Raw genomic sequence first — 12,772 nt, forward strand, 5'->3', positions numbered from 1 at the left:
GCAGCTTGGTGCACGTCTCCTCTTCTAGCTTATGGCTATTGAGTGGCTCAGTGCACACAGAGCCTGGATGCCCTGTTTTAGAGGTAATCTGGCATGTGTGCAAAGACTGGGAGAGCCAAGATGACATGGCGTCATGCGCTGTCTTCCTGTACGGTTAGTGCTGGCTGTTGCGTAATCTCGAGTTTCGAAGCCAGGTTGACGCTGATGGCAGACAAAGCATTCACTCCCCGTTGCCAGCGCTTTTCATGATAATGTCATCCCAGTATGGGTGACAGCATAAGGTGCAGGGGTCACGAAAGCATGGCTGGCTTCGCTTCGTATTGCCGATGTGAAGATATTTTTGACATGGCACGAAACAGTATCTTTTTAAGCCGACTGTGAAATTCAACAAAATGACTTTTTTTGTACTCATTCAAGTTTGCTTTTCTGTGATTGCCGGAAAGTAGTGTGGCCCTTTCCGTTCAAAAAAATATCCATCGGCGACTGTACTTACTTGCATAAAAGATCAAATTTCTATATAACAACATTCTGATATAATGAAGAAAACTTACAATTTTACCAACTTCATTACATTGTTATTTAACTGTACATTTCGATTTGGTACTTGGGCAGTAGTTCACCTGTCCACGACGTAATTTACCTGTGTGTGCAAGCGCATGCAAGAAAATTATGGTTGTGAGCCCGTTAGAAAAACCAGATAACTCAGAAATTTGCAGTAGGGGCAGTCGGTTTTTGCGACTCACGAGAAAAGAAACACAAGCATGGCAGCATCAATGGTATTTCGTATATGGTGACATCATTTGTATATGCCAGCACCTGCCTGTGAACAGATGTAATCGTGCTCCTGTGAGCAATAAATGAGCGACCATCAAGCAGTGACCCTTTGAGAGGTTAGAAACCAGTTAGCAAGAGTTTTTGCAAGCACGACAAACGAAAACAGCCCATGAGGCAAAATAAAAACTAACCACCGCACGACCACGCATGCTCGGATTCACGAGCAGTCCCCAGCGCGACGGCGCAAAGAAGCTGTGAAATTAAAACCAAGAGACTACAGAGCAAAAAAAAGAATTTCTCATATCCGCACGGGCTGGCAGTCCTTGCTGGGCAAGAGGGAGTTGAAAAATTAGTGTGTTTTTCAAACATACAGGCATTGTTGCAAATATGCGGCATTGATTATTTGGGACTTATTCGCAGCACTGTACGTTTATGCCTTTCACCCTCAAAGGGGTAAACGGCCATGGATTTACAAATATCATAAAAAGTAAATAAATTGTGGGGTTTAAATTGAGAATCTGCACAGAGGCGTGTGAAGGACACCACAGTGGTATCACAAAAACTTACTTGTGAGCTCAAATATAGTGTAAGGTGCATATTTGTCTAATAGCCAAAAAAAAAAAAAATTTTTTTTAAATCACGCACATTTAATGTCGCCAAGAAATGTGTTTTTTTCATCGTAAACATGGAAGCTAGCACCCAGAAAGGTAAATCTGCACACTGCTTAAGACAAAACGTGCAGAAATCAAGTAAATAACTCCGAATCACTCATGTGCGGTCTTCAGAATTCATCTTTCCAATGCAGACAACATGCATAGTCTAGGAGAAAGGAAGTTTTTGATGGCACCCATATTAAAATAACTCCTTGTGCAGCACAGTTTGACAGCAAGAGAGGTGCACAGAGGGAACTGCCATACCAACCTTGTAGCACTTAATGTGGTTGCATCCTTCGTTCTTTTGAATGGGAGACTTACAGCAGGGGCATGGCTTTGAATTTGTGACCATCCAGAGGCAATTCGCAGCTTCTTCAGTACGACTGCAGGCACTCTTTACTGTCACGAAAAAACATTTGTTTAGGTAACAGACCAAAAGAGCAACAAAGTACGATTGTCAGCACACTGAGACTCTGCAAGGAACCACTTTGTTTTTGTCTTATTGCGATTGCAATTACAAGGTCACTCGAGGCACATTAATGGCGCTGGCAGTGCCAGCGGCATGCCAATGATTGCGATGCACATGCGTGGCCCGCCTGTAGGGCGCTTAAGGTCTCCAGAGACATGCATTTGGCTGCAACAGCCACGAAACTAAGTGGATGCACAATCACGATCCACTAGATCTGCTCTGTGGGAGCCAGGGCGGCATTCTGGCTTCTCCTGGCTCACATGAGCGTTGTGGGCACACATATCAGCATTCCTGCCGAGCACCCTTGTGTATACTACATCATGGTGCATGCATTGGTATGAGCACAATGGATAGTGAACGTTAAGCTAAATCTATGTAAGCCTTTCTTGGGAATCTGACAAATCCTGATGATTTTCATTAGGTCCCATCTCACGCACCAGAGCGGTGCAGCGTCTGCTGGTGGCACTGCTTGTCATGCCAGCATTCTCAGACTCCTTGAGTGTAGCACTAAGCCTTGATATCACTTTCAATGCTTCACCTTCAGGTGAAACTGCCGATTTCTTTTCTAGCTATGACCACACACACGCACACATACAAAAAAAGGACTAAAAAAGAAAGGAAAAAATGTGAGTACCAACATATAAACCAATTAAACAACCCATATACAATAAAGAATGATGAAGAAATTATATTGCCACGCACATTCCTCAGGTTTAGCCTCCGCCACTTTCTTTTGCCACTCTTTCCACTTTTCACAGCAACAAGGTGCATGTGCTGGGCCCAAGCATTCCCTGCAAATGACGTAAAGGTACATGGCACAAGTAAAATAACATGCCATAAGCAATCAAACATTAAATGGAGAGTAAAAATTTTCATCAGAAGCAACGAGCGACAGAACTGTGGTTGGACAGGTATGGGAGGCTTTCATATAGTCAAAGCTCATTATACAGTCGATCCCATATACTAATCGAACTCGAAGGGTATCACGAAACAGTTCTGTATATCGATAACTTCAAATAAAAAATATACCTATCTGAAGCTTATTCGAGGCCTACGTATGACTAATGTCGGCTCAATATTTCCTGCCTTTTTACTGATAGAAACACTAAGCCTAAAAGCCTGCTTTGCCCAGATGCGACACCACAGTGTGCCTGGCGTGCGTCAAAGTGCTCATTGCACGTTTTTATTCAAGCTAAGGTAGAAATAGATGCATCGCAGAAGCAAATTAGCCTTCATGGTTATGCACCACATTTCCATCAGCACACTTGTACTGCAAATCGCTCGTGAATTTGCTCAGCCGCAGGTCTGTTACAATACCAATAATACACCATTTAAACGACCGATCGTCATACGCAGGCAATGAGCCAGACGGTTGTGCCTGGTTTCGGAACCAGTCATCCATGCTTCTCGACAGCCCTTTAAGAATGCCCACACATCTCTTCTTGCGTGCCGCTCAGCGCTTCTGACGCCTCGCGACTGGTATGTCCCTTCGTTCTCAACTTTTTTTCCTCCAGCCTCTGCATCCGTGACTACCAACACTACACAAGCTGTCAGTTTCGAAAGTGGCTTTCAGCTTGCTGAACATCGGAGTCTATTCTCACTCATGTGTAAGTAACCATGTGAGCATGAATGAAACGTGTTCAGTGTGGACCCACGAATCGCATAGCGTTGAGTCTTGCACCCCACTGCCGCAGTGCATCTTTCCACGAAGTGCAGATGAGGCATGTGGTGATTTTGTTAAATCCAAACTGTACTATAAAGATCTATCCACGTTGGTGTCGGGCACCAATTCACTTTGGCCGCTCACAAAATCCTAAAATGCCATTCACAGAAAGTCCTTGTCTACAAGAACACAAACCCTTCGGTGAAGCACCTCCAGTAGGGCATCCGCTACTATATAGACACACTACTATATAGACACGAACGCGGTTTCAGCCAAACAGGATCAATTCAAATTCAAGGTATGGTACGGTATGTTTCTGCTATTTCCCGAAAATAAACACCATGCAAATTTGTCAAGCGGACAACTTTCACAGGGCGTGCAGAAGCAGAGCCGCATTATAGAACGCCGTAGGGCCTAGGCAACAGTACTGTGGAAGCGGTGAGCACTTCTGTGCCCACCACAGTAGCTTTGCCACTATGGCATTGCTCGAGGTTGCGAGTTTGATACTGATCGCAGCAGCCGAATTTCTACAGGGCCAAAATAAAAGACGCTCATGCACTTAGATTTAGGGACACAATAAAGAGCACCACAGAGTCAAAATTAATCCTGAGTTCGCCACTATGGCATGCCTCATAATCCGACTGCGGTTCTGGCCCGTACGGCCACATAATTCAATTAAAGTTTAATACTTCTGCCACAATGTGGTGTGCCATGCGAGGCAATGAATATGCTCAACCCTCTCAGAGGTTATGAAGTACGGTGCACAACAATGCCTCAAGCAAACACCTCCCTCTGTGTGTTCTGTGCACTACGCAGACAAACAGCAGTGATGCACGTAAGGAAACATTTAACATCAACTCCCCACTCTCGTGTTTGTTTTAATGCTTTATTTAGCCAGTACATTGTCTGGGATGTAGGGGCTAAAGGCAGATGCAACTGTAACTGGACTAAACATTAAAGAAATTCAACATTTACAGTCAATATCACTGCTAATTAATGTCAATCAAACTGAACAGCATTGAAAGTTTCGCTTACATTGATTCCCACAGTGCGTACGATCCGCATATTTTTCCTCTGCGGTACCAACTGCCCTTCAGATTCAGTCGCTCATTTGACACCATAAGCTTCTTAAAACAATGCAGTCTCAATTTCATTGGCCCTAAATACTTCTGACGACGCAAGAAGTAATCATGTTTCGATAAGGAGAAGCGATCTTGAAAGGGCTTGGTACGGCGCAGCATTTGATACATTGAATGTGGCAGTGAACAGGAGTTCAAGGTACGTGTAGTAAGTAAATTACGATACTTTTGTGCGGGACATTCAAGGGGCTTTTACAGCTGTTCGATATAGACAATAATTTCACATATCTGACTTTAATATATTTGGGATCGACTGTAACAGTGTCATGCTTGGAGCAGGAACCCTAAAATAATATCAAACCAGAATTGCTTAATATAAATGATTACTCAACATGCCCAGCTTTCCTACTTCTTCAACTACTGTTGCTTTTGCTGCATTATATTTAACTACTAGCACTTACATAATTCATGCTTATTTAGCTTTAGGACTTCTGACCATTTCGATTATCCTGCACAATCGAACCTCAGTACAACAAAGTTGCACTCAACATGAATATACCTTTACTGTATCCAATATCCGTTTTAAGTATATGTTCATTACACACTGATACCATCATGGAACATTTAACACTGGTGTCACAAGGCCCCTTTCAATCGCAATCGAGCCTGATCCAGATCAAAATTCTCAACCACGATTGGCTCCCTCCTGTAGTTTGCACAAAAAAGCCAATCTCAACAAAAAAATTTGAGCCTGATCGGGCTCGATCGTGATCGAGAGTGTGCTGCGTGACATCCATATTACATTTACTTCGTTATGTCTGATAATTTGTCATATCCACATTTCTTATATCGAGGTTTGATTGTACTTGTTAATTATGTGCTGAATTTTTTGAGAAACGCCTTGTAACTTTCATCCAAGTGTGTGCATGAATACTCAGGTTTCCAAACTGGTCCAATGGGATCAGCTGCAAAAAGAGTTTTGGGCTGGGGAAGTTCGGCCTCACCACTGCCACTATGCCACATCATGATATTCGTGCCATCCACACACACTTGTTTAATGCTATCCAAGGAAGTTGCATGGGAACATCCCGGTGGGTGCCGACTTGTAGCATGGAACACCTGCTTCGGGCCAATTGATTTCACTGTGGCAGCGGTTGTTCAACTAGCAATCCCACTAACTAGGCCAACTTGACCAGTCTGCTGGGAAGTCAAATGAACAACTACTACCATAATGTCACCTGCAAGTCCGTCTATTCTCGTTGGCCAACCAAAAGATCTAAATTATGTGGCAAAGAGTAGCATATTTTCTTATAGACTTTTCCTGTTAGCAAGCAAAGGAAAAAGTGTGTCTAAACTCATTGAGAAGGTGTACCATGCCGCCAAAAGTTTACAAACCTCGACTTTTGCAAGTAGGTTAACGACTTTTTCTTTACTTTCTTGTTCATTTTAAGAGCTCCAAGATCAACTATGGAGCAACTTGAACTAGTTTATATGTTGTGGGGAGGCGCGACTCTTGCGCGTCCCCTGATATGTTTTCCCCGCATAGCGCGTCTCCTGTAATCTGGCTTCACCGCGGCCTGACGCCCGCGGCAATCGGAGTGGTTGAGACGCAGTACGAGAGATGGCGCGAGTGTTGCGCTGCTAACGCCGCCGACAGGCACTTGGGCGCTTGGGCGCTTGGGCACCGAAAGACAAGGCGCTTGCTCTCTTGAGTTCGGACAGCAAGCAGTGCGGACGTGCCGCGCGTGCGCCGACCCATGCTTCTGCGAGACCGTCTCGCGTGGCCGCCTTCGAACACGCCACCGTTCGCGTGACTGTACGCGCGAACGACCAGGCGTCAGGATCCAGCATGGGGCGAACATATTCGCTCGCTATCCGGTCGCGGTGAGTCCGACTTCCAGATTTGTCGCGCGCCCATCGGCATGTTTTGGGGATAGCAACTCGGCTAGCAGGCATTGATCTATGAAAGGTGCAATAAATGCCCTTGTGATTGTTTGTACTACTGTACTGTCGTTCCTTTGTCCCAAGAGCATGGGTGTGAGAACCCCCACAATGTACTTGTCACCAGACCGATCTCACCACAATCAGAGTGCATGCACACCTGTGCTGCCAGTGCCCTAGTGTCGGTAGCCCTCGCCGCTCTTCCACCTTACTTAAGTTCTAGGCATCCTTCAGCAGAATGCCCAGGCTACCTATCTTTTAACACATATTGAGAGGGGGGGGGGGGGGGGAGAGGTCAACTTACAATTGAAACCAAAGCATGGCACTACCAATAAAGGCGACACAAACAAGATACCAGGAACGTTATGGAACAATTACAACTTTAATTTATTCTACGGTTCTACCTGTGGCGTTAGGTTATTTTGTGCACTTGTTCACTCCTCTCTTCTTTTTTTACTTTTACTGTGGACAGACGCTTCGATAGCTGACGAAAGGGCTGCTGTTCCGATCGCTGCAGCACGAACACTCTGAATGGCAAAGCTTCCAGAGTATCGATAGTTAATGGAAAGGCCGTCATCACTAATGTGTTCTTTGACTCTTTGTCTGACACGTTCGACTTGACTGCTGGGCAAGTTTTACTGTACTGTTTCATGAGTCACCATGAGTGCTCAATGTTTGATAAGTATTTTGTTATTGGAAACGTTCACGAGGGCTGCAATTCTTTCCTCAGAAGAGACGCACAAATGCACGGCAGGCTGCAAGTTCAATGTTTCGTAACGGGTGGTGCAGGAGTGACGGCTGCAGCGAGGCAGAATTTTCAGCTTGACAGCAAGCAGAAAGACTTCCATGGGTCAAAGATGGGCCTCTTTCCGGAGCTGGAGGCCATCACTGCAGTGTACATCACTGAAATACGATTGGTCAGAGCCAATATGTGACTAGCAGCGGTAAGCTGTGAGCATGTGCCAACCAAGAGTTTGAAAAGAGCCTCCCTAATGGCTGTGTGCGGCTCGGTGCACTTGTCATGGGCGGTCGTTCCATGCAATGTTGTAGTGCAGTCATTTGTGAAGTGCTGAATTTTGCTAGACGACAACATGCTGTGGGACCACGGCAGCGATCACGACGGCAGCACTAGTGAAGACAATGGCACAAGTGAGAACAAGTAGTCCAGGGGCTAATAAATTTTCATTGTGGAATACGTGCAAGTGTATGCCCTGCTATTTGATCTTTTTCTCTTTCTTTTCTCCAAATAGCCTGGACCGACGGTTTCCTAGAATGAAGTAACTGCCCACTAAGGGCATAAAACACTTCGCTTGTTCGATAAAAGTTTATCTCTCTCTCCCGACATGCTATATGAAGGGGCTTGACTTACTTTCGAGTCAACTTACAATCGTGTAAATATGGTAAATGCATTGTGGATTGTTTCAGAGGATTATGAAACTAAACCATGCCCCTCTTTGTGGAATTTTTTTCTGCACCTTCTTGCCCTTATCATAACAATTAAGCTCAGTCATTATGATTTTAGTCCAAAACATAGAAGAAATGTGCCTGCAACCGTAGTCGCCTTTGGTACACTAGGAACAACCCTTACCAGCATACTTTTTGACAGCTGTGGCACAGTGAAATCTACTGCGAGATCGGTCTATTATCACTATGACCGGAACCCAGCTTGAACAGAATCGAACCATGCATAAGGAATGGCAGATCCACAAATTAAAGCAGGCACTTAGAGGTCTTACCAGCAAAAGAAGTGCCGGTTTCCGCAATCCACAGAGTGTGACATGGGCTCTCGAGGAGCAGACTTCGGGAGGCGCAGTGGAGGTGGATCCACAGATTCTGGCAGGTGCACTGCCCTCCCACAACCAGCCCATGGACACCACTTGAAGTTTGGGTTGCTCTCCACAAAGGCCTGTCACGATGGTAGAGAAGTAACATAATGTCTTCATCCCAAGCATGCTGGTTTCACGAGGATGCATGTTAGATGAGAGCTAGGTCAATGTATCAAAGTAATACATATTATAGGCTCAACTGGTGTTCATTCCAATCGTGACATAGAATGCCCATTGGCCATTTTGTGCCCCATTTACACAGCTTCATACATGCTATACAGTGAAACCTCGTTAAACCGTAGTTCGCCGGAGCTCGGAAAAAGTATGTACTTAACAGTAGTACTGCTTAACCGAAATAGCATGAGATCGCCCACTTACCAGACAAAACCGGAAATCAGAGAGAGCGTGATGAAAGGAGAAAAAGACATGTAGTATTTATTCACTTCGCGCGACAATAGTGTTATTTTTGTTTGATGCCGCAGTGGCATAGCAGCGACGACAGCGGCCTCAAACTTACTGAAGCTGCGAGCCAGCTTCAGTAAGTAAACCAGCCCCCTCTTCAGCCAGCCCCCTCTTCTCTGCAAACACTCGCATGGCAGATTCCTCGTTGGAGTCGCAAATTGTTCTTGCACGGGTGCGATAGCATTGCAGAGGTCAAGGAGCGCCTTTTTCATTGCTGTTCTCGTTGCGACAACTGCATTCATGAGGCTGATGTAATGCGCAGCTTCTGCCACTGTCGGCCTTGAATCGCCCATGTTGTCGCTTTCCATGCTGTCCTCATCACTGTCACTGGGCGACACTTCGGCAACAACAGAGGCAACGATGGCGAAAAGTCGAACCTCTTAGCCGACATCTCTTTGCGGTCGCAGCAGCGCTGCTGAGCGCTTCTTCGCATTCCAAATGCCACACACTGTAGTAAACAGTAGATCCCTGTCGAGTGCAAGCGCCGACTTTTTCGTGTCACGTTCAATAGCACGAACAATGTCCAATTTTTCTTCTATGCTGCGCACCCGGCGTCTTTTTTTTATCTGAGCTTCAGCATGATGCAAGTCCTTGGTTGCATGACGCCACACCGCTCTCTGGCACGACGCCGTTGTTGATGTGATAAAATGATACTGATGTTGATGTGGCGTCACGCGCAAACGCACAGGGCGCTTGGAGGCCATTGTTTTGATCTCTGAAGCTTGTTGTTTTGCTGGGCCGCCCGATGGAGACGACGCACCGCCGTGTTTGCGCAGCGAAAAGTGGAAACATTACATGTTAACCAATACGCAGGCAATGAGCTGGTACGGTTTATGCGGATACAAAACACATTATGTTCAATAGCCGCTGAGTCGAGGATTTGACATTACTACTTTTAAAATGAAACTACTGTTTAAGTGGGTATGGTTTAACGAGGTTTCACTGTATAACCTTAATTTTGACATTTCCTCTGCGAAGGGGGAGTAATCTGTAGTGTCACCTTCATTGCTGATCACTGTCATGCAGCATCTCCACCAATACATTTTTCGCATGGGTCAGGTCATGAGATGAGAAAGACGAGGACATCCTTTTGTCATTGGCTGAGCTGGACAATAAACCTCCTCTATAATTGAAGCTGACCCTTAATAAATTTATACCCACCATGGTTGCTTAGTGGCTATGGTGCTGGGGTGCTAAGCACGAGATCACAGGATCGAATCCTAGCCACAGCGAAATGCAAAACCACCAGTGTACTTAGATTTAGGTGCACGTTAAAGAACCCCAGGTGGTCCATATTTCCGGAGTCCTCCACTACGGTGTGCCTCATAATCAGACCATGGTTTTTGCACGTAATAACCTATAGTGTAATTTAATTAAATTTTTAAAATAAATTTAGAGTTGATAAGACACACAACAAGCTGCCGTCCCATCATTCCCTATGACCCATTCCAGTAATATTACCACAGTGTTGCAATCACCTTCAATGGGATACCTATGTTTACAAACTCACCTCAATGTCAAACTGCAAATATCGTCGCACCATGTCAGCGCTGACAATATGCTCAATGATGTCCACAGGAACAAGCTGAGAACAGCCAACAGCTGGGCATACAATGCTGTGCACGTCCCCCTCCTGAATCTTGATTGTGAGGTAGCTACACAAGAGGGCAGGAAACAGAAGTAGTACTTGAGCTCAGCTAATCAGCCTATAGGACTGGTGAAATTTTAACTCCAATACTTGGCAGTGCTACAAAGCACAGCCACTTTGCCACTTTCAAATTCAACATCCCACATTAAATTCATGATTATTTTGCAGTTAAAGTAAATCATGTCAAAATGAAATATGAACCTCTATATGACAATTTGTTAACTACAATGTAATCAACAAGATGCCATTATCAAGGACTTCGGTGGAAAAAGCTGTCAGTGGAGTGTTGTAGCAAGCTATGCTGTAGGATGGCAGTAAGGATAAACAGGCTTAGAAAAAACATGAACTTGGAGAAAGCAAGCTATGTGCAGTATAAACTAGTGTGCACAAAAAAATAATTCACTGAACATTATGACACTTCCTAATGCAAAATTCGAGAGCATGTTTACAAGTGTTTTCACTACACGATATATTGAGGCAAAGAAATTGAGAGAGACATGTAACAGAGTTGGCAATCGTCAAAAACCTAACCTGCGAGTCAAGAACATCGGCTTTCATACACGACTCGTCGAAGGTTCCAGTGTAATCACCAGTTCCACTTGGCTTGTCCGCCTTGGCTTGGCTTGCCCACTTGTCCATCATCTGTTATCACTGATTATCTTTCCTCTTGTTGACATTTAGCAAAATCTAAGACAAGCTTGAAATACATTCTAAGTCACTGCTAATATGACAAACTGTACTTTCCCTGCATTGAGCTGCACACAGTTTTGTGCAAAGTATTTCTCCACATTAAACATTTCCTAGGTACGTTAGGCTGCACCGCAAGCCTGCCAGAGTAAGATGTTACGTGCAGTACAACAGAAGAGATAGAAAGAGATAGAGACAAACACAACACAGTGTCTGTCTCCCTTCCCTATACCGTTTGTGTGCTGCTCTTTATTTCAATGACCTTCCACCTACCATCAAACCACAGCATCCCAAGTGGTAATGCCGAGTATATGGGCTCTACAGCATCTCAGCTTGCTCAAGTTCGAAAAAAGAAGTGAAAAAGAGAGGAGTGGTTATTACCTGCGCCAGCAGGAGATGCAGAACTCATGCTGACAAGGAACAACCACAGGATCTGGCTCGTGCACCACTTCAGAGCAGATGTTGCACTGCAACAAACGCAAATAAAAGAAGAAGAAAAAAACATACTACTAAGTTAGATGCTTGAAGCACAACTAAATAGAAGAAAAACAACATAAAAGCATGACAAACATAACACTTTCTAAGCATGCAATAAACATGGAGCTGCATTCCCAACTTATCCCAATCAACTGAAAAAGAAAAAAAAGAAAGAAAATCGATGATATAACAGGCTGCAGAAAGCCTCCCTGCTGCAAGAGAAACTGACTAATGTTACGCGTCTGCACCCCTTTGCACAGTCAAGTGCAGGGATATCCTTTTGTCAGCCTACTAGGAAATTAGGGCAACCAGGCGATATAAGCCAGTTGCATGCAATTTACAACTATTTGATCTGTATAAAAAAAAAAGTCATAAAGCGATAAAAAAGATCGCAAATAACTGGCTAGCCCCAGCAAAGGCACAATGCCGGCCTGCTCTATGAAGCAGACAAAACTATTAAAAAAGAAAAACTTGACAACATTCCGCATGCTACCTGCAGTATTAGGAGTGCTTCAGGTTCACCGCCATAAAGAGTGGCAATATACCTAACATTCTCACTCAAATTACTAGAACTCAAATTCATATTATATATACATACATGAATAAACACCCCAAGTGTAAAATGGGGGACAGCCACTCCCATTGCTCAAATGGGAAAGTATAACATGTGAAATTCAGGGGCTTTTACCTCTACCTTTCTCTCTCCCTTCACATCAAAAACTACATATAGATGCATAAAATTTGCATATTTTTTGCCAGGATTTTGTACAAAGGGCTAGGGTATAGCTATTATTTAAGGATGCAATGTTTCTTTTATAACTGCAGATTTCTTCAAGAAAGCTAGCCTTTTAGTCAGAACAAAATTAAGGTTGTGTGAGGGTCATGTACAGGCTGAGAAGAGTAATACTGGCATGGAATGCACAGCCGTACAAGGAATACTGTTTAGTACGACTTATTCAGAATTCTTCTTTTATTCACAAGATAGCTCTGTTCCCCTCCCATGGCTAGGGCTATGAAAATAAAAGGGGGGAAGGGTTTCTTCCAAGTTGGAGGTGTGGTTATTAAACAGTTCTATATGCTACAAATAAACATA

The 12,772-nt window shown here is 44.3% G+C and overlaps 1 protein-coding gene across 1 annotated transcript in view; it reads right to left on the reverse strand.

The window, feature by feature from the left end:
* The window catches only part of LOC142572126 (ankyrin repeat and IBR domain-containing protein 1-like), a 74,439-nt gene that overhangs the window by 42,921 nt on the left and 18,746 nt on the right, over positions 1-12,772 (reverse strand). The window contains exons 8-12 of the mRNA XM_075681016.1: positions 11,584-11,669; positions 10,378-10,522; positions 8,316-8,485; positions 2,599-2,687; positions 1,696-1,826 (exon numbers count right to left, since the gene is read on the reverse strand). Of these exons, the coding sequence (XP_075537131.1) occupies positions 1,696-1,826; positions 2,599-2,687; positions 8,316-8,485; positions 10,378-10,522; positions 11,584-11,669 (621 nt within the window). The remainder of the gene's footprint in view (positions 1-1,695; positions 1,827-2,598; positions 2,688-8,315; positions 8,486-10,377; positions 10,523-11,583; positions 11,670-12,772) is intronic.

The sequence above is a fragment of the Dermacentor variabilis genome, chromosome 2 (genome assembly GCF_050947875.1).
Source record: "Dermacentor variabilis isolate Ectoservices chromosome 2, ASM5094787v1, whole genome shotgun sequence".
Classification (NCBI taxonomy): domain Eukaryota; kingdom Metazoa; phylum Arthropoda; class Arachnida; order Ixodida; family Ixodidae; genus Dermacentor; species Dermacentor variabilis.